Raw genomic sequence first — 24,747 nt, 5'->3', positions numbered from 1 at the left:
ACAGAGGGGTGGCAAACGTCTTCTAAAAGCCTTCCAAAAGCCAGTGTTACTAGCATCGTTTGCCATAATGGTCATGGTGTGCTAAGCTATAGTAGGCATGCTGGTTTTGTCATTTTAGCAGCACATTGTAAGCTGTTTAAGCCAAATTCTCCTCCAGATTCTGCTCACAGTTTACTGTGGTGTTACTCACAATACACTGGGTGCACTGCGGCTGTCTAAGGACAGGCAGTCTCTACCCAAAAATGTTTGCAATTAGTGTATGCAGAGGGCAAAATAAAACAAATCCCTGCTGGTGGGTCTCTTAAGTGGAGTGTTAGCACTGAAGAGTTTGGGGTCATGCTGGGAGGACACGTGTTTAGGGGAAGGCTTTGGGTGACACTGCAGAGTAGAGGAAGAGACAGACAAGTGGGGACAAGGTGGAGTAGAAATAAGGAGAATGGATGAAGACAGAGGTAGAAGGTGAAGTTAGTGAGAAAAACCTTACAGGTGATGGACAGCAAAGGGAGTAGTAGTGAGGGGTTTGCTGAGGGAAGAGACTGGTCAACAGGCAACAGAAATGCTACGTCAGTGCTGCATAATATTGCTGCGTCAGCCTCGTCCGGTGAAGTGCTCTTAGGATATATGCGAAAGGGGAGCAGTGGTAAGTCTGTGCATGTAAAAGGATATAGCAGTATTTACTTGCTGAAGGCAGATGAGTATTGGGGTCAAATCCCCTGTTTCAGGCATGCTTTCATAAATGCAGAGTACTTCCATTTTCTTCATTAGGCTCGCTGCAGGGTATCCAAAGATAGACTCTGCCCTGATGTGGTTTTGTTTGTGTATAAATCCTTGTTTCCTGATGTCCATAGGGGTAACAGAGACAGCACGGGGAAGGCATCTGGCAGTCGGCAGAGCAGTACAGAGAACGAATTGAAGTGGACAGACCACCAGAGGCCATGGAGCAGCACAGACTCGGACAGCTCAAATCGAAATTTGAAGCCAGCCATAACAAAGACAGCCAGTTTTGGTGGGATAACTGTCCTGACAAGAGGAGATAGCTCGTCAAGTAACAGAAGCACCGGCAAACTGTCTAAAACAGGTAGCTAGTACTGTATTGGGTTCACAGTACTTGTTGTGCTGTGATAAATGGGTATACTAGTACTTGCCTGAGCATGGTTTATCATAGAATGGTTTGGGTTGGAAGGGACTTTCAGAGATCATTTATGTAGTGAATTATGGGAACAGTTTTATGTCCTGTGCGTAGCATATGTGTATGTCCATCAACGTATGCTAGTATCTGGGTACCTGGTATTGAGTTTTTAAGAACTGAGAAGAAAACCTGGTGTCTGAGGTTTGCAAATTGTAGGTGAGATAGGCTTTTCCTGGAGTAGAGTACATGTATGTCCTGTGTGAACACTGCACTTGCTATAGCCTGAAAAGGTGGTGGTCCTTTGAGGCAAAGCACAGATTTTATCTTTTTATTCATTTTACTCTACTTGAATCACGAAGAATTAAATGATCTGTACCTGATGAGAAATCCAAGAACATTTTGTTGTCGTTGCTAAAGCGCAGGCCGTCTATCCTGGAGTACAACCTCTCCCTCACTGATGGCAGATGAGGCAGTGGGCTGTGGTAGAAGCAGTCAGAAGCGCTGGATTCACAGAGGTCCCCAAATCTCTCAATTTTTTGTTTAATTCTCATTAAATGAAAGCACCATTTAAGGAGACTACGAACCTGGTGGGAATTCTGCATTTATTTGCGTTAACTTCACAGGTGCCTTAATGTATTACCAAGTCACAAGGTCCAGATCTAAGCAATTTCAAGCAATGCCATTAAAGTACTCTATTATATTTTTGGTGTAAAAGTACATAATAAATAAGGAGCCCATCAGATGATTGCATCAGTTTGGTTCATTTGATAAATGTAGTACAGGACAAGTGGTAATCAATACTTAGCACTTAGTGCTTTTTCAGCTTGAGAGTGTTTTATGGACAGTGCTTAATTTAAACCCAGTTTATGAAACCTGGGTTGGTCAGATTTCACTTCTGTTCCCAAAATTGTATGGTAGCCTTTGCTGTGATTCAGGATGCAGGGGAATGGAGTGTTCAGAATAAATCAAGAAAACATTTGACTTGTTAACTGCATTCTGGACCTCCGAGTCTTGAACATAGTTAAAAATTTTGTTGTATTTCACAGCTGTAAAGGAACCTGGCTGATTAGAAATCTGCTCTTTCAAACCCTACTGGTCGTCAAGCTGCTGGGATCTTCTGGAATATCCTGCATCTTCCTCTTAATGCTTCTACTTTATGTTTCCTTTGAGACTCTAGACAAATATTTGGCTTATTATCTTAGAATTAACAGAATATCTCAAGTTGGAAGGGACCCATAAGGATCCCTTCCTAAGATAAGATCGTCCTTCAATTTTACTCCATCCTATGTGTGCAAAATCCAATGGAATTAAGACATTAATTTGACTTTGAAAATTAGTACAGTATAGTTGTTTACCTCTGGCTTGTTCCTGAGCATGAGCATATGCAACATAGCAAAAACAGTGCATATGTAGTTTTGAAACTACACTCTCCTGTATTTTTTTTTTTAATTTGTATAAAGGCTGAATAAGCTATAGAGTGGAGCCAGAAGTATGCAGTGGACCGTGTTTTTATCTCCAGGTTTCTTTGCCTCCCACAAATCTTTCCATTGCATCAGAATCCAATTTGATATGCATGAATTAGGGAGGAGGCACAGATTCCTGGTATACTCTTTTCATATCATTCACCTTCAGTAGAGTGCAGGTAAATGTATTTCTCTGCAGCATTGTATTGCAGAGGTACAGAGCATTTAAAATGGTGTCAGGGAAATCCAGTTTGGAGGGTTGAGACAGCTAATTGCAAGACAGTAATACTTTTAAATAGCTGTTTTAGTGTTAAAATCAAGCATATTAAAGGGTGCACTTAAAAAAATGTATTAAAGGAGAGATCTCTGAAGCATGCCAATACGTGTAAATGCATCTGCATTCCATATCCACCAAACCCAAAACTGCTTTCAAATAAAAGCCCTTATAATACATTTTTAAAACATCAGTGATATTAAAATCCCATGTTCTTTGCAGAGTAATTACATATTTTAAGTGCTCTGACTTTTTTTTAGTCAAGTGTTTAAATCTGAAAGCTAGTTAAGCACAGGAAGGGTGAAAAAGAAAAGAAAAAATAAAAGTAAGAGGTGGGGAAAAAGAGCCAGGCTGGATGTCAAAACACATTTACACCTTCAAAGCCAGGACACAAAGTCAAACTGTCAGTCAGCCTGAGGAGAGTAAGAAGAAATAATATCTGAATCGCTATTTCTATCTGAAATGGTATTGAATGGCATTAAAGCAGAAAAGAATGACTGTTCAAAAAACAATGGGGAAATATACCTTGATAAAGTGTTCTCACTTCACCAGAAATCCTGAGTGCATTCATACAGCTGGCAGAGCCTCCACGTGCCATTTGCATGTGTTTCCTAAGGTACATTAGCTACGAAGTGGCACTTCTTTGTTCAAGCTTTTGCATTAGATCTCCCTCGTTCTGTACTCCGGTCATAGGCAGCGCTGGGTGTTCCATATCTCAGTACACGTTTAAAGCTTGAGCAGTTTTTTATTTGGGGGGGTTTTGTTTATCTTCTGTTGTCTTTACTACAGTGGTTGAAATGGGATTGCAGAGGTGTAGCTACAAACATTAGGCATGCTGCCCTGGTAGTGTGGCAGAGCCCAGTAAGTACCAATTCTGTCCTGGTTCTCCTCTGCAGGAAGTACTAGTGAGTTCTCTGAAGTGCTTTATGATTCACAGGAGTAAATCTAAAACATCTTTGTTTTGCATATAGTATGTATGAAATCAGTCTGAAGTCATTAGTTGGTCAAAATGTTCTTCGTTGGCTAAAGGATGGAAAATGCTTATGACCATTTTAAATGTGAAAATTATCCTACATATATGATGGTCGTTCAGAAGCATTGTCAAACACACTTCTTGAGCACAGGATATTAAAACTTCCAGGATTCTCACAGATGGCTCACAACTCCCTTTGAGAGTGTATATATAGTGATGTAATACTAGTATTGTAGCCTTTCTGGATAATTTTTAATACTGTCACCAAAATTAAATGTTCTGCCCTTAACCTTAACTTCTGATAAATCAGTAATGAATGGTACATAGCAGAAAAACAGAAACTGAAGTACAGAAAGATGTTAGCCTCCCCTTAGGCAAAGACAGATCATAGAATGTGCTCTTCTCTGCAGTAGAGTCCAGCAGTGTCAATTAGACTTATACTTTAATTGTGTTCAGCTGCACAGGAATTGGAGCTTAGCAAAGGAATTACGTTACTTCATTTTTTGCAAACTTCACAAAAGGGGCTGTTTGAAACCCATTAAGTGGTTACCTTAATGGTTTTGATGATTATGTTCAGGCACCTGTTGATTGTTTAGAAAGCCCTGTTGCACTGAAAAGCACGGATTGTATATTGCAAATAAAACTTCCTGCTCTGTTATTCTGAAACTTAGTAGATATATAGGAATGTACTAAGTCATAATTTAGTCTTGAGTGGGGAGTTAATAACGTAACAAATTGCAATCAGATTACATTCCTACAACTTGGGACATCATACAAAACCTTGGTTAGTTTAGATTTCTGGTAATATAGTGGGTTTTCCAAGACTGACTAACACATATAGTTCTAAGTGAAATAGCTGTCCCTACAGGCATCGAAGTTATACCTGTTCAGTCTCTAGCTATACCGATGAAGAGAGAATATAACTTACAAACTCCCATGTTATTTCCAGTGACACATTACAACAGGTTTTAATATACATTATTAGGAGGGAAGATACGTTTCACAGAAATGTCCTCTGTGTGTGTACCTACGTAGCTATTTAAACAGGTGTTGGAAGACCTAAAAGATGTAAATATTGCATTTTTAGCTCCTTCTAATGCATTTTCCGTTCAATGGAATGCACATCTGTTGGAGTTTATTTCTTACCCCCCCTCCCCATTTACAAAAAGCTGATTGCACTGGGGTATCAGCTGTGTTGATACAGATCTGTAGGGATCATTAACTTTCTTGGCAGGGCTCCAAGTAATCGGAGCCACAATCTAATCTCTCCTGTTAGGTGTTCATTGCTACTCCTGTTGGGCAAAGATGATTGTACTGCAGGCATTTCAATACATTAACCTTTTTTTATATATAAAGTATCCTGTAAATTGTAACTTTGTCTCTAAGTGTTAGAACTAGATTTCTGCTGCTTTTTTCTTAATCAGGCGATAGCCTGATGGATTTTGTGAGTCCAAGAGAAACTGTAGGAATGTTGATGTATGGGCAATAAATCACAAACCAACTGCTTCTAGTACGCTTCCCACCAACGGACTGTGCTGAAACATCAATGTTATTTTTAGAAGTGCAACTTGCAGAGGAATAATCGTGTTCATATGAGGATGTACCATTATTATAAAATACCCTAAATACATTGTAATATACAGAAAGAAAAGGGACTTAGGAAAATAAATCTTCTTGGCTTACGAATATTTGTTATCCATGACATAAATACTTCCAGAGGTGATCAGCTCTGTACTGCTCCTAAAAAAACTGACCATCTGGAGCAAGAAGTGGGTAGAACTTGAGAGTCCAGTTAATAAAAAATTTACCTCAGACTTGGAAGGTGGGATGACAGAGATGTTCAAAGTCATCAGATACTGAATGCTGACCCAAAGAAAATAGAGCAAGACATGTTGCATTGCTCAGTAGCACTCAGGATATTGGAAAATTAATGGTACCTCTGTGCTCTCCATCTGCAAACCTCCTAAGCTATTAAGACTTTGTGGTGATTTTTCTGTCTCTCTTTCTTTTACCACCCTTTGAACTGCTGTATCTTTCACAATACTTTAAAAATATATTAATGGAAAGTGATGAGAAAATGAAGGTTATTATTATGTCAACTGTGAAGCAGCAAGAAAATTATAGAAGAATCTAGAAGAAGTAGCCATCATTACATACTGAAAAAGAGAGGTTGAATTGTGTAATGGGGCAAAAATCTCATTTAGTCCAAGTTCCTTTCAGAAGTCTTTAGCAAGACATATAGTTCATTTTTTTTCATTTGTTACAGTACTGAATTCATTATCTGGTGATTTCTTATTCCAAATTTAGACACCGTGAAAACAGCTAATCAGAGCTACAAAGACAAGATTAATTGGTGTTAATTTCCAAACATTAGTGTTGGAATTTACTTGGTTTAATATGTCTAGACTTACAACGATAGGAAATAAGTTGTAGTGATGGAAAAAAAATTAAAATAGATGATTCTTATACAGGATAAACGGGGGCAAAATTGGTTAAGTGTTAATTTCTGGGATTTTTAAAAAAAATTCAGAAAATTGCTGAAATGGTTTTGTGTCGTATTTGTGTTCTTTCAAAATCACTGACTTGATCTACTGACGCAGGGAAGCAGGTCTCTGATCTTTTTAAGGCAGACACCTCAAAGCTATCATCTTGGCTGATGTGTGGTGGTAGCTCCAGAAGTTGTTCCGCTCCTGCTGCCTACCTTCAGATGAGTACATCTGAATTCATTGCAGTCCTTTGGCTTTTAACATTCAGAAGCTGGTAAAGATCAATTCATGATCCTATCATAAGAACAGCTGAAGAGGGGGGGGAGAGAACCACAACACAAAAAACTATTGAATGTCAAAGCTGCCATCTTCTTTCATGCTATATTGGTGTTTCTTCAGAATAGCACAAAATGGGGAAAGAAAGGTCTGAACACGGGCTTGGTTCTGCTTACACACTTAGAAACAATACTGGGAGGTTTATGAAATCTCATAATCGCTCCTGAATCTCCAGGTAGCTTTCTAACCTGTTGAATTCAATAGGTGAAAGAAAAAGAGGATAAAGTAAAGCAAGAGCTCAAAGAAGTAACATGAAGGGCATGTAGAAGGGCCAGAGATATGCAGGAAAGGACCCAGTAACTGCTATAGAAAGAAAAGGAAACTCATGCGGTTGCATTTACATTTGGGAGGAAGATGCCAAATACTGCTTGCAGCTTGATGAGGATGGCATCCAGGAATATCTCTGCAATTTGTAGAAACATTGAAATCTGAAATGATCCAATAAATAAAACTATCCCAGCAGGCATAATCTTTCTAAATTTCCAACCTCAGTCTACAATGAGGGGAAAAAATATAGCCGTTAATTCAACTTTGACATGTATTATAGAAATTAAAATATCTTCTGAAATCTCTGTTACTTTCTTGACTAGATACTGGAGAAGCAGATTCAGGGTCCTGCTGATGGCAAACAGGGCACAGCTCATAAAGAGGTCTATCTCTCTAGCAGCTGCCCTGTGGATATGAAGTTTGAAGAAGGTGGATGTAAATGTTTTACACAGCAATCTGCAGTAATCTGTGGAAAGACCCTCTGTTTGTTAAGCAAAAGGATGCTGGTGTGATTTCTTCAGAGGAAACCTGGTTTGCTCTAATTAGAGGAGGAAATAAATGACTTCCAATATAGATTTGACTGAAAATGAATCTGAAGCTCTAAGTAGTCTACTGCAGGGTCCTCCTGTAGTATCCCAGATATGAAGGGATGTACTTTGCCCTCTAAGAAAGAAGTTTGCTGAAACCTAAGTATTCTTTTCTTTTAGTTTACACCTGCAGGAGGGCACTAGGGAGGCTAGTTATTAGTGTGAGATGCATAGGCAGTGCACAGAAGTAAAATAAAGGAAGTTGCAATTAAACTGTACTTTCCTTTTGGAAGGAAGAATCCATACAGACATTTGCTTTCATACCTCCTGTGTATTTGCCTTAACATCCTGCTGTAAGGAAGCTGTTCATCTGAGCCTTACGCTGTCAGAGATTCTTGCCATTTTTATGTGAAGCAAATTGAAATCTAATCAAGTAAAATCTCTGAAGTTTGGAAATTATAATTAGTTTTTAAAATAATGCATCTCCTCATCCTTCCAGGCACAGATGTGTTTTAGCACATTCATCTCGATTGATCAATTTTAATAAGCTAGGTGCTGAAAAATCAAAGTGACAAAAGTCTTAGGTAGGGTCTTAGCTCTAAGTTAATACACATAAGGTACAGCTACCTTGTTACCTGATTGATAACTCAGTTGCTGTTTTTCCTTTTTTCTTACCGAAAAAATCTGGTGGGTTTTGGAGGTTTTTTGTCTTTTTTCTTTTTCATTTACAAACCTGGTGTTTAGTTTTTATACCTTATGAACCAATACTTTGGCATTATAAACACGTGTGATCGTTTAATGTTCTGTTTGATAAAGCTGCTTACTGGCAGGGGTAGAAGCAAAGGTTGCAGAGGAAAGTGGTCTTTTGAGTTATAGAAATACCACTGGATACTGAGCTCAGCAGAGAATGAAAACCCCACTCGTACTAGCTGGGCATGGTCTAGTGCTTGCCTTTGCAGTCTGTGAAGGCTGTCCTTGTGTACATGCCATGTCTGATGGGAACTGGGGTCCCTTGTAACCCCCCCTGTTGTGGTTGTGTGTCTCCATTAGGCTCAGAGTCTTCCAGCAGCGCTGGCTCCTCAGGATCCCTGTCACGAATACATCAGCCTCTCCAAAGTGCATCTCTTGTCCCCGGGGTGACAGCCAGCTCTTCAGGCAACGTGTCCTACCCTGAGAACGGGATGAGTGGCCAGGTGGCCCCCAGCAACACCAGCTATATTATTCTTCCACTTGAAGCTGCAGGGATACCACCTGGCAGTATCCTTCTCAACCCGCACACAGGTCAGTACAATGCTCTCCTGCCTGGTACTGCCCTTCAGTGTTTCTAATGTCAACTGCAGAATTGGCAAATTTCATGTTTCTAGAGGTACTTTTCTTGAGGCACTTTATGAGGAAGCAATTAGCAAATATATGTAGAAATGACATTTGGCAGGTTGGTTTTTTGAGTCTGCAGGCAAAGCTGGATTAGCTTTCTGAGGCTGTTGTGGCATAGCTGGTAGAAGTGATGCAAAACACACTTGTGCAGTCCCAGACAGGGTATTCATCTTGTAAAGTCCTGGCAGTCCCTGGCTGTGAATCCTGTGAGATCCCGTTAGCTTCTCTAAAGATAGATGCTCTTCCATATTGAGTGTGCTGAGATACAGCACAACTGAAATATCATGCTCAAAGTTTTAGAGATTGTGCTTAACAGCAGAAGAATTTCAAAAGGCTTAATGGCTGCATTTGAATTAGTTCTTCAGAGTTAATTTCCTTGTGTGATTAGCAGTTGTATTTAAATCAGAAATTTTGTGATAAGAGAAAGTCATAATCTCTTCAATTCTGCAATGTGGCCCTGGTAGTTAGCAGCGCTGCAGTGCTTGAATGAGGCATTTGCAGTCACTGAAGCACTGTGGACACTTCAGAAACCACTCAGCTTGAACTTGAGTGCTTTCTGAAAGTTTAAGGCAATTTTTTACCTCCTTGGTCCAAATGAAGTCCAGACAATGTTACACTATTAGTCCCCACAGTATTGTACTGACAGCATTAAAAAGGGAGGTTGAGACTCTGATGCTTCTTCAGTGGTTTGGACTATTTCAGTGACCATGACTAGCTGTGCTGTCAACCTTAGCTGAGCTATAATGGGCTTAAAATAACAAAGCCTACAGTGCAATGTATTTTCCATTATACTGGGACCTCAGAGTTGAGGTCCAAAATATTTTCTCAAAAGCCTTAATAAAGCATTCAGGAGCTTTTTATTTGGGGATTTTTATTTATAATCAGTATTTTTGTATGTTACACTTCTGTGTTCTGATATTTTGGTGCAAATATGTAAAGCTTATTTATGAGTCTACCGCTAAAAATACTTTTTTGTCAGAATGCAGTTAAGAAAAACTGAAAGTTACAGCATTTAGGAAAAACCCAGTCTTGCCAAGCTGTTAAATCAAACTTTTCACAGACATTTAGAGATAGCAGAATCTGGGGCTGATCAATATATATCAGTGTATATAAAATGAGGGAGGAGTTCTTGTTTGTTTAGATTCAAATGTGATAAGTTCTTTCCGGAAAGATGACTTAGAAAAGTACACATTTGTGCAAGTTGCTAAAGCCTTTAGTATTTATGTGTACTTTTTTCCAAACTATTACTTTATTGACATGAGAGCCTAATACTGTCAGCATAAATGGAGATTTTAGTAATTTCTTAAAATGACTTGCGGAGAGGACAGAATGAGAGGTGGACATAAGGCAAACCCTATAATTATTAATCTACTCATTTCTGTTGTTCTGGTAGCTGACAGTTCTGTCTGTAACACTGGAATTTGTTGGTCAATAGAGAAGAAGGCGTTTTGTGTGCTATGTGGTCCACTCCCATATAAAACATCCTTAATTCAGGTGATAGGACTGAGAGAAACAAATGAAAGGAATCGCTGCTGCTTTGAGCGAACCAACAGCTGAGAGGTTGTGCTTGTTCCCGGCCACAGCAAGGTCAGAGGCTGCAGCTCACCACACTTGTAAGCCAGAAGAGCTGTTTAACAGGAACTTCTACATCTGCTTTCCCAATTTAGTAATTTGCAGCAGCTAGCTCATATTTCTCCCTGGTACCTGGGGAGTCTTTGTCTGCCATAAGTATAATGCCTTTCAATAATATTAACTAGACCAGAGTGCCTGGTCGTCGCTCCTAGCATGCCTCATTGTCTGCAGAGACATAGTCAAGAGCTCCATGTGTGTTAGCATGTTTAATATTCAGGGAGCAAGTGGTTTTGTGTACATAAAATTTTGCGTTTCTTCCAAACGGCATGTTTTGTTTCTGTAGCTCCCTTGTAAATACATACATAATAAAGAAAATGGAGGGAGCAGCTTCTTCTAACAGCTTAAATTCTTGTCAGATGTATAGCTTCACACTGCTACCTGTGCTGGAAGTCAGGCTATCCTGTAGCCCATCTGCTGTGTTTTTAGCATGCAGCAAAACACATGCTGCAGGCTTGCGACTCTTTGAGCTCAGAATCTTTGCATCTTATTAAGGTAATTTTACAAAAGAAGCTCCGTAGGGAGGAGACTTAGATTGCTGGATGCTGTGATCGGCTATCAAAGTGATGGATGCTGTCAGAAACATAGATGAAGAGAAGACAGTTTAAAGAAAAGGAAAAAGGAGCTTTGTTTCCTGTAATGAATAGATTTTCTTTCCATATGTAGCACCGTTCTTTAGCTCTTTCTTCTCCTCTTGCAGAGTGGCTTCTTCCAATCTTTTTCTCTCTTTTGATCATAATAGTGTGTCCTTTAAAGATCTTTGCGTCCTTTCACACAACATAGTCACTGACTGTGCAAGCCTCTAATGACATCTGTGGATTCTGTCAGTATCTTCTTGCTCTGATTATACCTCTCAGCTCCTTCTCAGGTGTTGGCAGTCCACACTTTCTTTTCCATATCTGCAGTTTCCTTTGTTTCTTCTCCTTCCCGAGACAGCGAAACTTCTTGCTTGCTTTGGGAAAGGACCATTTAGGTGACTCCGCTGTTTTACTCTCATTTTACCCACTTCACCAGTCTGTTTTACCCTTTAAAGGATTCCTCTTGACAAGTTCTCTGACTTAACCCCTTTGACAATTTTAAGAGCATTTATGTTTCATTCTTACTCCTTTAAATGACATCGCCATTTTTGCCCTTCTATTAGGGCCACAGTTCATAGCTTGCAAATGTCTTCCCTGTCACCATCTGATCTCTCCTTTTCATTTCTTATTTCAAGGTTTCTTCTTGAAAGGTCTTTTTTTTTTTTTTTTCATCATTAAAAGCATTGCTGGGCCTTTTCTTTTTCAGTTCCATTCTGTCATCCTTCACTGAACCATGGGAAATGCTCTTTACAGCTTCCCTTGAGCGTCTGGTGCAGGCTTTGGGAGCCTGTTATCCCACTCACCCAGTCTGATTTCCCTAGTCTCCTAAAGTACTTCTGGAGCCTGAGACTCCCACATCTAGGGAGTCCATGCCATTGTCTCACCCAGTGTGGTCACAGCAATAAGCAGGAAATCAGCTAGTCGTTGACCTTTCTCGCTGTGAGTGTGAGACATGCTCAGTATCGTATGGCAATTTCATCCAGAAAATCTTCATGCTTTAGAGAGAGAAGGCAAGGTTTCTTTATCTGGTGCTCCTCATACATTTCTGAACATGATTAATAAGGGGGAGGAGCTGAGAGGCTGGGGAGTAGACAGAACAGGTAGAGATGCTTGTGGTATACAGATCGGAAGTTCATTATTTCGCTGTTGCTATCAGTTACTGAATTCTTCCAGATGTCCCTTTTTATCTCAGATTTTCATACTTTAGTTACCTACTTTAACTGTTCGTTGCTAAAATTCATCTTTTGTCATGGAAACATCTGTAATTCCTTTGATTTATGAATTCATGATGGAAGTCAAAAGTTAACTGAGGTCATGGAAAACATTTTCCCTACAGAGAAATACCATTTCTTTTCTCTTTGTAAGACAAGGGCTTGGGTAAACGCTTTTCTTTTTTTTCTTTTTAAATTGACATTGCTTTTGCAAGGTTACTTCCCCCAGCTAAAATACCTGAAGCAAAAAGAGTTCAGCAACTCAGTAGAACTTTGGACAGAATTTGTCCTGTATATAAGACATTTTCAAAGACATCTTAAATATTTCTTCCTTGTTAACTATCACTGCTGCCGCCTCTAATTACATAGGGCATAGGTCTCGAAAGTACAGCACTGTGTTGTTAGAATGTGTAAATATATTAGTTAACAAGGGTGGGTTTGGTTTTTTCCCTTTCCATACAAACTACAGTGTGTCAGGAGTAGTTGTGTACATTTGGCTGCTATTGCACGGCGATAAAATGTACATGAATATTCTCTACCTCCAGTGTTTGTTCCAGAATTCAATTTTAGTATTAATTGATTCATCATTGAATGACTTCAGGTAACTGTAACACCTGAATCTTATAGCCATGGTAACCTTCCACCCATTCTTTGGAAAGTCATAATGCCAAAGCAAATACCTGCTGTCTGCCTTGCCTGCAAAAAAACATAAAAGAAAAAAAAAGTAAGGCTGATACTGTAATGAGGCATTGAGAGTGACAAGCACTTTACTGTTGTAGCAGGTCAGCTAAAGAGTGCTCAGTTAAAGCAAGGTTGTATGGTTTCATACAGAAAAGAGTATGTTTTTAAAAGTGCTCAGCAGAGTGTTTTGTTTCAGGTCAACCATTTGTAAATCCTGATGGGACGCCGGCAATATACAATCCTCCCAGTGGCCAGCAGACAATGAGGAGCCAGATGGTGGGACAGTCTCAGCAGCAGCCTTCATCCCAGCAGCCTCAGCAGGTTCAACAGCCACAGCAGCAAATGGCAAGTCACCTTGTCACACAGGTAGGTATGGTGGACATTGGAAAAGGAGAAGACGCTCTCAAGGGTACGAAGGATGGCCTAAAGGGTAGGAGGAAAGGATGCGGTTACCCAAAATACCAGGATATTATTTTCTTTTGAAACAAATGGGGCCCATGATATGTATTTTCAATGTTGATGAAACAGATGGAGAGGGCAGATTCCTTTTTCAATTCCATCTAAAGGATGGTTTCATTTTGAAAAGGACTGTTAAGTGAGTTGGTATATGTCTACGTAAATTTATTTTGCAAAAATCGCCCATAAGTGAAAGCTGAAGCATTCATTCTCAGACTAGTGCAGCCTGTAATTCTCTCCAAAGAGCTGGAGACCTTTCCCTGTCCCTTTTGGCAGCACTGGGGTTGAGTCAAAGAATCAAGTACAATGCAGGGCTCTACAAACTCTTCCATGTCCAGTTATATCAGGCCTGAGCTGTGGGCAGCCTGCTCGCTGAGCACTCCTGCCCCAGAGTATGCGTCTTCTGCCTGCGCCCCATGTGATGGCCATGACCCTGCTCTGAGCTGGAAGCTCTGGAGCTACAGCAGGAGAGCAGGAGAGGGGGGAAGAGCAGCGTACTTTGGGCACGGTGCCACAGTATGTCATCTCTCTGGCCCCTGGGCTGGCCGTGGCGTGTGGCCAGACGTGGCTGAGCTTGGGCAGCAGGGTTTGGGTCTGGTTCAAACTTAATTTTGTGGATTGTGTGCCTGCTCTCCCAGAGCAGAGCAGGCAGAGGAAACTACTCAAGCAAGAATCCTACATCCTGCTTAGTCGCAGAGCAGCCAAGATCTACTGTGGTTCTTGTGTGGCTTTATAATTTGGCACAGTTTCATCCCAGGTTACCCAGAAATACAATGCTTAAATTCAGAGAAGTTGCTTTGATTTTACTGGGACTTACATGTTTGTGGCTCTTTTTCTTGATTTGGTCTTAGCAGTTTTAGAAGATGGAGGTAGTACCAAACCTGTGTAAGACTCAAGTTAAATGAGAGATTAAAATGAAAGGAATAGTAAAGCTGTTCCAAGGTAATAGTGCTGTAGAAAATTGTTCTTTCATTTAGATAAACATCTGCTCTAAGCTGACAGGCCTGTCTCTGTTAATTCGCTGCCTGTTCTTTGTCAATTTTTTTTTAGCTATTGTGTTCTGCCAAAGCAGCTTTAAAATCATTATTCCTTTGCCTATGACATACTTTGAGTTAAATCAGTCATTATCAGCAGAATTCAAATATACATTTACACTGTGCTGCTCTTCCATTTTATCTCTGTAAATGAAATGCAGAATCATAATTTGGCTTTGCCTCACATCAGTAATAAGGTGGTGTAGCTGTGGCTTTATTTAATCTAACAGCCATCAAATATATGAAAATAGGTAAAAAAATCCGTAGTAAAGAATTGTTTGGTATAAGGCTAAAATGAAGACTAAAATTGCAGTACCTGACCTCTTAAATTTGGGCTGGTGATGAGTCACCTGCATTTTCAGAGCTGTGTTTGTGATCTCTGTTCTTGGTAATGGAGGAGGTGGTGGTGGTGGTTATTGTTATCTATCTCTACACAGGTTGTATTTATTGTCTTTCACTGTGTTTATTTTGCAGCCTGTTCAGGCAATGCAGCCATCTTCTCAGTCAGTCCAATATCCAGCAGTTTCTTATCCTCCCCAGCATCTCCTGCCAGTCTCTCCAACGCAGCAATTTTCTGTGGTACTAAATATTTTTTTTTTTTCTTCCTTTCCTTGAAGTTGGGTGTGTGAGCATGAGCATGCCGGAGAGCCTCTGGGGAGCACTGTGAGTGGCATCCCACGTGACAACCCCATCTAAATTCCCTTTTGCCTTAACACTTTTGGTACTGACAAGCATTTTGTAAGAGTGTTCCCACTGATTCTGGTTATCTAACCTGGAGGATGATGTTAGAAGCAGGGCTCTCAACCTGGTTAGCACAGCCTCCAGAAGAATGTTCCGTTGTGCGTGTAATAGGAGCTTCTGTATCCCCACTTTGTCAAGGGAGCTTAAATCGCTAACTTGGGTGTTTGAGATTTGGGTTATCCCCCTTTTGTGTCCACAAAGCCTGGAGAAGACACCTCTAGAAATCCTTATTTTTTATTTTATATTATTTCATCAGTATACTAAATCCAGGTAGTGGATTTATTCCCTGATGATACTAGAGCACTCAGAAAGTAGCTGCGGTGAACCAGCTGCAGAAGGTGTGATACGCTATGCATCATGACAAAGCACCCATGGACATGTATAATAAAAATAAATAGAGTGCTCTTCTAGAGTCTGAATCTGGCTTGGTGCTTACAGGACTGTGATTATACTGTTGTAAAACAAAGCTGACATTTTAAGAGGCACTACAAGATTTTTTTCTTTTATTTTTCTCTCTTGCTCTCGTAATCTTGTTTATGACTGATTTCTCCCACCCCACCCCCCAAGGCAGAGATGTCATGTAGTTATAGTAAGAGACGGAAACAAAGCTGAACGGATCCTTGCAGCTAGAATAATGTTGTTAATGCCTTACAGATGAGCAGTACCATTTAAAAGACAATTAAAAAAATGTTCTGTGCTGAACAGAGGTTGTATATCTCGGTGCTAATTCTCTTGCAGGCATCTCAGGTTGTTCTAGTGATAGTCATAGGAAGGTTGATATTTTTAGTGGCTAATCTAATAGTGAAACTTCACCTGAGTTAATGTCTTCAATGTATATTACATTACACACGTAATGTATAAATTATAGGGTTTTGAAGCTCTTGGTCTCTATTGTGCAAATCCAGAGACATTCCAGGCTCAATGAAGTTTCTCTTAGAATTTGTCTGCAGTCATTCGCCATCCAGGTAATGAATATCCTAACTTCTTAAAGAAACAACTTCAGACAGACAACTTATGTGCCTGAATATGGATGTAGGATGATGGTAAAGATAATAGCATTACTTTCTTATACCACCTGGAGACCTGCCAGGAATGTTTAAAATGTGGTCCCATGGTATCTGCTCTCAGAGTGGGAGGGAGAGTCGCTGTGCAGTCTCTGGCAGTGCTTTCTGCCAACAAACCCCCACACCCCCCCATTTTGGAGTTTCCTGCCAATTAATTTGTTGGGCAGGATAGTTTTGGAGAATGAACACCACAGGCATGCAAACAAGGTCAGAGAGGTTCCTTTTAAAAAATAGCACAGATGTTCTAAGTGAAAAGCATTTTTATAGTGCTTATTACCTATCTGTGAGGGGGTATAAGGAAGGGACTGTCACCTGCATATTAGCACACAGTGGAGTTTTATGCTAGGTTCATTGTCATATAGAGTACATTTTAATTTTGAGTATTTAAAAGTTTTGTGAAATGGGCACAAATGAAGATGCAAAGAACCAAATTTGTAAATCTTTGACCTTCACAGAATAAACTTGAGGGCATTGATTAGGATGGATCTTTTTGCAAGACTGAACAGATACTGTCTAGAATCCTTGCACCCTTACCAGCCTGTAATGAAACTTAGGTCCATTGATTTTATTTGGTATGTTCATCCTACCACAGATTTATTTTTTCCCCCCTCCAGTCGAATAAAGTACTTGTTTCTTTCCAACACTGAATAAAAAGCTTTGAAATAGCAACTGAAGGCTTACAGTTTTTTTACCTTCTCTATGTTTACAACCTTGGATTTTTAAAACAGTCCAAAATGGAAAAGGTCTGCACCTGAATCCTACTGAATTCCTCTTGGGATCATTTTGAAATACAGATGAAATTACCAGCATGTATTTGGCTGAGGAATTTTGTGTTTGGGGGAAGAGCTATTCATAACATCATTTTCCCACCCTTTATATTTAAAATGTTGTCTTTTGAACACTGTGAAGTTCACCTGTCATTTTGGAATAAAAGGGGGGCGGGGGCAGTGCTAAAAGCCAAATTAAATGGCTTATGTGCCAAGTGATACCATTCACCCCGCAGTCTGGAAGGCTTTGTCAAAGGATTCAGAGTGATTTTCATTTTAATTGCCTCCATTTTTGTAGCTATCCATGCAAAGTTTGGCACCTATTTGAGCTGAGTGATTCCTTTCCCCCTTATGCTCTGTTTTGAACCTGTTTTGTTTTGCCAATTTGCATGTCTACTGCAGACATCATGTCTACATCATTTTCTACTGCCTTATGCCCTGCAGCGAGATGACATGACAACACAGTTTAACCAGATGAGCTTAAGTCGTCAATCATCAGGAGACAACCCCGAATCACCTTCTGGTCCTGTCTACCCATCGCCTATCTTGCAGCAGCCTGCCCAGCAGACGGGTTACATCATGGCTTCCCCAAGTCAGCAGCTTCCCCCAGGAGGCTTTACAGGTTCAGGTCCACCAGTATCCCAGCAAGTGCTGCAGCCGCCCCCGCCGCCCCAGGGCTTTGTGCAACAACCACCGCCACCTGCTCAGGTAGGCAAAGCCTTTGCTACCAGTTTGGCATGGTGCTTTTTATAACGTTAGAAGAAGGATATAAAAAAATTACCCAGATTCTAGATAATATTTTTTGCCTTCTGGTAAAAGCTTAGCAGATTTTTAAGCAGCAGGAAACTTGCAAAGCATCTATCATTTCCTGGGTTTCAGCAATTCCTTACCTATCCTCAAACTATTTTTTGAACATATGTTCGTACTCCAGGACACATCTGCACATGAATATGAAGGAGGAGGGTGAGTAAATATCCACAGTCCTTTTTCTCTGTGTATATACCAAAAGAGTAACATGCATATCAGCCAGGTAGTCATTAATCATATTTAATTGACTTGAACATGTGAGAAGTCACAGATCAGTAATTTTAACTGTCTTTCTGAAGACTGATTATGTTTTACTGTTCACTACCAAACATCTCTACTTGTCTCCTGGGTACCTTTACAGAATATTGAAAGTGATTACTGTCAAGAAGTAAAATGCACAGGTGACTTTCTGGCCCATTTTCAAGACATACACTTTAAAAAGCCAAATTTCTTTATCCAATTAGAGATTGCTTCAATTAAATTCTACTTTTAAATGGTATTAATAGTATTTCTCCTATTTTCATCTTATCCTTTGGAAGAAAAAAAAGTAAAAAGTAAAGCGAAAAAAAGCTCACCATCTCTTTTGATGTAAAACTGTGTAAACCCTACTGGTTTTTTGTTTGCCACTTCTTACTGAAAATCTCCAATTGTGTTTGTTAATGGGATTTTGTATTGCCACAGTAATGAAGAATTTATACTGTTATAACGTTTTAAGTGGGCTAGAGATCTAGTTAATTAGATAACTAATTCACAATAAAAGAAATTTGAAGACTACTGGATGCTCATACCCCATACAGGACTGTGACATCCATAGTTTCTATGGTTAGAAACTATGCAGCCATTTTTTTCTGAGAGAAGAGAAGGCTTGCAGAAAAATATTTTTTAAGCAGATGAAGTTCAATATAATATGATTATTTTTTTAATTGAAAATATTCCTAGAAAAAGATTTCACTGTTTGCCAAACGTAGCATTTAAAAAAAATTTTTGGGAGGAAAAAACGACCAGAAGAGCAGAATCTCCTGATGAATCCATCTCCCCCCATCTAGACTTGTGTTTCCTGAGTAAGTAGAGGCTGTCCAGGCTTCTCTTCTCATGTACAACCCCCCAGTGCCCAGTGTTTTCAAGCATCATTTAATCCAACCTCACAGCACTTCTAGTGAACCTGATAAATGCGAACACCTCCATTTTACAAGCTGTCGCCACAGCAGGTGAAGCCATGCGTTTCCCCGCCCTGCAGGCTGGGGTTTGCTGTGGGAGCTAAGGGGGCTGCAGCATCGTGCTGCCTGCTGTGGCGGGGAACCCTGCACTGCCTCCTCTCCCCTCTTGGGTGAGACCAGGTTTGCACCCACCCTGGGGTGTCTGCTAGATCCCCCCTTGTTTGACTGTACAGACACTGCTTCTGTGGGTTTCCCTGCAGCCCCTGCCTGTGTGTGGCTGAGCCTTCGTCACCTGGGGTGGGAGTGTTGGATTTCACCTTAGCATGTGCAGCAGGCTGCAGGGTTTTCACTCAGTCTGGCGTAGTGTTGCTTTGTGAAGCTTTTTTCCCTTATTAATATTTACTCTGGTGCTACTGCAGAGGCAGATAAACATCTTCACAGGACAAGTGATGAGGAGATGCCTTTTCACATATAGGCTGCTGTAGGACCAGTACTGTACTGGTGTGTCTGATGGCTACTGTGTCTCTGTCCTTACCCCAAATACAGTACGTGTGGGTACTTTGCTCCTGTTCTAACAAAGTGGAAGGTTACTGAGGGCAGAAAAATATCTTTTGGGTTTGCAACAACCTCAGTTATTTCACTGGGGTTTGTCCTCGGGGGGTGTAGAAAGGTGAGAAATTCAGCGCTGTCAGCTTCCTCTGCATCCACTGCACCATGTGCACCATTCACCTCCAGCTTGTCACTATTCCAAAAAATCCTTGTCTTGTCCAGATACCTGTGGAAGAGCGGTGGGGGAGGGGGCAGGTCAGTCCCTGCTGCCCATGAGCCTATACCGTGAAAGCGCAGTGGCCTTGGTCTGCCAGGAGGTAGAGGGAGCAGCAGCTCTCTGCATCCACATGCGCAGATGGGAACTTCTGATCAACATTTCAAGTTTTAATTCATTCCCTTCAGCCCTAGAATATGACCTAGTGGCTTGCATACTACTTGTAGCATCTGTACAGTAAATAGGGGATCCTTCTTACAGAAAGATGAGCAAAGCCTTGGGAAATAGAAGTTCCTCTGCCCTAACAGCTCAGCTTTTCTGTGCAGGGCAGCGAGACCCTGACTCCCTGTCCTGCTGGTGGCAAAACTTCACTGTGGCAGTGGCTATTGGCTATCTGAATCACCTGTTAATCTTTTGGGTTTAGATGCATTAGTAAGGCTGCTCTCAGATGCTAAAGCAAGCAGTTTGAGGCAGGCTTTAAAAAAAAGGCAATAAAAATGGTAATGCATGGAAAACATTATGTGATGCATTAATCAATGCAATGCAATCAATGTAAAAGCACTTTTATATCTTAAATGTTGCTATTGAATTTATACCACTAAAAAAGAGGATTGACTAATGGCTAATTAGTTCCTGTAAATGTATTGGTGATACGGTTCTAGTCGGTTGGCTTGTGGGCCCCTGTATGCTGTTGGAAAATACCAGAGCAAGGAAAACTTAGGTGGAGGTCCTGTGAGTATGGTCATTTCCTTTGGGAAAGGAGAAAGAAATGCTCTCCAAGCCTACAAACCCAAAGGTACTGCATTTAAATTATTAGCTTTTGTATTGAAGTTCAATTTCGATTAGTCATGACTCTGCAGCTGCTCTCCGAGTTTCTCTCATCCAGCCTGTATTAAAGCAGCAGCAGACTGAATTTGAAATGACATGCCTAAGAAGCGGTGAGAGGACCCGTTGCATTTCTTTTGCTGCTTCTTTCATTCCAGCTGTTCCACAGCTTGACAACAGAGTCATGATTTAATAACCTGAAAATAATGATCTGTCTTTGTTCAGCCTACTAGGGGGGGGAAGGGGGGGAGACAAACAAACAAATAAACAACAAAAAAAAATCCCAGAACAAAAACAATGAAAACCAAACAAAAAACCCCAAACCAACCACCAACCATTACTCTGGGTTTGCTGAAAGGGATTTTTAGCAGCAAATTCCTGTTTTCTCTCTGTATCACAAAGAACAAACATATATCTTTACTTTCTCTATTTTCTCCTATTTTCAATTTTGTTCTCTTTCTGATGGTGGTTCTATAGCACTTACAGGCCCAAGCACCTCGTCAAGGGTCCACATTTGGTTTTTGCAGCACTGTCTCATTGGTGCTTGTCATTGCTCTGCCTCTGCAAATGAAGAAATGGGAAAACTGCGAGTACTGTGCAAGCAGCAAAGGATATACTCCCTTTAAAGTCATTTTCACCTCTGACTTATTCTTTTTGGAAGCTGTACTGACAAAATCATCTCCAAAAATGAGATGGCATGAATTCTTAAAGAGTCTGAGAGAAGTAGTACACATGTTGAGGAATTTTTCACCTGAATTAATTTTGTGTCATCATTGGTTTTTGTTGCCTCTTTGCAGAAGCTCCTTCCTAGAGAGTCCATAACTACCCTAAGACAAAATCTTTATTCATAACCAGTTTCCTAGAGGAGACCTGCTATAAAAAAGACTGGGTAATCTCAGAAGACAGTATTGGAGGACATGCCTATAGTTGTACACAAGCCCTTTTTTTTTTGTTTTGTTACTGTAATTATTATGGAGGATGGGGGTAGGGAGGGGAGAAAAATCCTTCAAGAATGACTGATCCCAGTCAGATATTGGGAAGAAATGGTACCTCCATGTGTCCATACATCACTGTGGTTTCTGTTGTCTTCGCTCCCATTTATGCAACTATAGCTTTTTTTAACAATAGTGTCAGCATCACTAATCATCTGGATTAAGATGTTAATCCAAACCTAATTGGTTGTCAGTGATGTTAAGAGAAGGTGGAATACCTGTCTGATGGTAGAATCAAACTGTAAATCAGTAGGGAGATAGATTAGGAAAGAAAAATCAGCCTGAAAGACGTATGGAATCCTATTCCTACCATGAGGAAATAAAAAATATAGCTGTGAATTTAAGGGATTTTAGAGAGCAGTCCAAGGGAGACTTAGTCTAGTAATGGGTTTTGAACTGTATGTGGACAGAACAAGGCAGAAAGCCAATGCTGTATTGAGTCTCTGCCCATCATCTAGAGAAAAAGCACATTAGAAAGGGGAAAAAGTAATGCCTGTTAGTGCCATTTCATGAGTGTTTCTGAAGTGATGTGCCTAGTCCTGTTACAGTTTAAGTTAAATAAAGAAAATGATGTATGTAAGAGAAAAAATAGAGATGCATTGAAATGGACAGCCTACAAACAAGGAGGGTATTCACCTTCAAAATAAGAATATCCAAGGGAGTAAGAATCATCTGTCAACTATTTCCATAGTAATTATTAGAGGCAGTGGGGGATTTTCACAGTGTCAAGCATTCAGATCAAGAAACTATGCTTTTAGACTAAAGACGACAGTGTTCATTTAGGTTATGGTCTTAGAAGGGCATATTTTAAATTTTTGTTCTTTTTTTGTTTGGTTGGTTTTTGTTGTTTTGTTTTTAGGTAAATCATATAGCTGCGTTGGCATGCTTGTTAGTGTAGTGGAAACTTCCTAGTTCTGTAAATTAAATACATTACACAAGCAAAAGGTCCAAGGTGAGATTGTGCATTCACATGGGAAAGCAATTCAAGTATAATTTGGCATGTCAGTAGGCTGCTCCAGAAATGTAATGTTTTTTGTTGAAGAGCACATAAGAAGAGGTGTTAGTAACTCTGATGTAATGAGAAACTAAAAAATTCAAGAGGGTCAGAGTAGACTATGTAAGTGATACATGTTATCTCTGATCCCTCTAATTCCACTGTTCACTAAAGTAATATTAGAAAGGACAAATAATATGTTTCAGCTACTGATGCAGAGATGTACTCAAGATAAACAAAAATGGATTTTTCCAAACCCTTCAACCACGAAAGACTTATTTTATCCATGTCTTTATTTTACACCAAGGCCTTCTTTTAACATTTAATCCCCCCCAAACCAAACCTCCTCTTTGCAAGTCATGTGTGCATGATTACTAGCAAATTCATCCATTAATCTTTCTAAATGAAAATTATTTTTTTTTAACCCAATGCTCCTACTACTGGCATTTTCCAGGCTGATAGATTGCACTCTGATAAGCTTCTAAATGGGGTGTATAACAAATGTATTCCAATGAACTGAGAAAATGAGAGAAAGGGAGAAAATCCTTTGACTAACTCTGAGGTGTTATCTGTGTGGTAAAAATAAATACCTGTTTCCAAATTACTCTGAATGCTTCAGCATACATATATGGGTTTGTGCTAAGCATGTTCAGCTATAAACGTCATCTCAAAATCTATACCCTTTAGGCTATGTTTTAAAGTTAATACCTACAGAATCTTTCCACAAGAGAGAATTCACATTGTTCTCGTATGCTTGTGTATTTTCAAATATCTAGGGGCTTGTGTGAACAAGGAAAATGAGCAAGTTGAGGGTAAATCAAATAAATTTAAATCCTTTAAGTGAGATTAAGCTGCAGCCAGGAGAAGTGAGAGTATTTCCACAGGGGTTTAATATTCTTTAATTTGTAGAATACAGTAATAGAAAATAAAGACTATTTGAGAGGATGTCTACTCTGTTCCCCTGCTCCAAGGCAGGATCAACTATTTGCACTGAGTTTACTTAGGCTGAGTCTTCTCACTTCTTTCAAGTCCCCCATTGCAGAGGTTTCCACTATCACACTAAACTTGGCCGATCCCTGATTTATACTGCTGTGATATTTAAAGAGTGATTTTTGCACCTGAAATGTTTGGGTCAACTTTCCTATACCTTGTGGCTTTTCTTTGCAGAGAAACAAATTCATCATGGTTTTGCCCACTTTACACAGGCATTTTCCTTTTACTACTTTAGTCTCTAACAAAACAAATTAAGGCAGGCTGTAGCCATTAGTTGTCATTTGGTATTGTCTGGAGGGAGGATAGCTTACAACATTTGTTTGAATTTGGCTGATATTATCAGGGCAGGGGGGGAAACTGTGTGATTTCCATTGATTAAAGAGAAAATGAATAGACCCTGAAGAATGAATGGGCATTCAATCTCAATTGACAGGTGATACTGACTATCAGTCAGTCTAGGGGTTTCACTTCACCAACAAGGCCGAGTCCAGTTTTATTGATTCTGATACTTTCCCCACCACAGTTAGCCATTCAGTAGTCTTCTACTTGCTGAATTAGCCATCCATACCCTCTTCTTGCCTAGTCTTTTGTATCTATGCATGTTCTTTCTCATCTGACATCCTCTCCAGGAAAATTTCTGATCTCTCTTATGATGTCCTACAGGTATACAAAAGGATCCAGTTACGTTTACTCTGCTAGTACTTTACTTTATGGGTAGTCAAGTTGAATGAGCTGTTCCAGGAATATTTCCTCCATGCAAATAAAAGTGGCAAAAATAGTTCTTATTCTTGAATTAAAAAAACCCCAAAGCATTTAGGCATATGTCTGGGCATATGTCTGAGTAGGATAAATGCTACACACACGAAAAAAACAGTTGTATGATTTATAAAGAAATGCTGACAGATGTGGCAGAAGTATCGAGAAAAGCAGCATTCTCCCAAGTCTGTGCCCTCTGCAGTTTGACACCATATACTGCTGAACCCTGTCACGTACCCACAGAATCCACTGCAGCTGAAAAGGAAAAATTTCGAGTGCTTTGAACCTGCCAGGGGTTAGTTGAAAACTATGTAGCTCAAATCTCTCAGTAATGGTGGTAAAGGATGTATAGGAAAAATCTTTAGCTCCAGTCACCCCTAAACATCCATGTTCACCTGTGTGCTAAGGTGATGTAGTACATGTTGCTCTGTAATGACAATAATAATAGAAAAAAGAAGCCCACCTGGCAG

The 24,747-nt window shown here is 40.0% G+C and overlaps 1 protein-coding gene across 13 annotated transcripts in view; it reads left to right on the top strand.

Moving 5' to 3' along the window:
• The window catches only part of ARPP21 (cAMP regulated phosphoprotein 21), a 203,046-nt gene that overhangs the window by 136,654 nt on the left and 41,645 nt on the right, over nucleotides 1-24,747 (top strand). For 11 of the 13 annotated variants that reach the window (XM_064443977.1, XM_064443979.1, XM_064443972.1 and 8 more), the window contains 5 exons: nucleotides 849-1,081; nucleotides 8,506-8,736; nucleotides 13,125-13,294; nucleotides 14,893-14,997; nucleotides 17,435-17,698. In XM_064443977.1, coding sequence (XP_064300047.1) covers nucleotides 849-1,081; nucleotides 8,506-8,736; nucleotides 13,125-13,294; nucleotides 14,893-14,997; nucleotides 17,435-17,698 — 1,003 coding nt within the window. The remainder of the gene's footprint in view (nucleotides 1-848; nucleotides 1,082-8,505; nucleotides 8,737-13,124; nucleotides 13,295-14,892; nucleotides 14,998-17,434; nucleotides 17,699-24,747) is intronic. The other 2 variants (XM_064443980.1, XM_064443984.1) reach the window with 1 other exon arrangement.

The sequence above is a fragment of the Phalacrocorax carbo genome, chromosome 2, assembly GCF_963921805.1.
Source record: "Phalacrocorax carbo chromosome 2, bPhaCar2.1, whole genome shotgun sequence".
NCBI classification, from domain to species: domain Eukaryota; kingdom Metazoa; phylum Chordata; class Aves; order Suliformes; family Phalacrocoracidae; genus Phalacrocorax; species Phalacrocorax carbo.
Note: the sequence above shows the minus strand (reverse complement) of the source record. Positions and strands in the feature narration are given on the sequence as shown.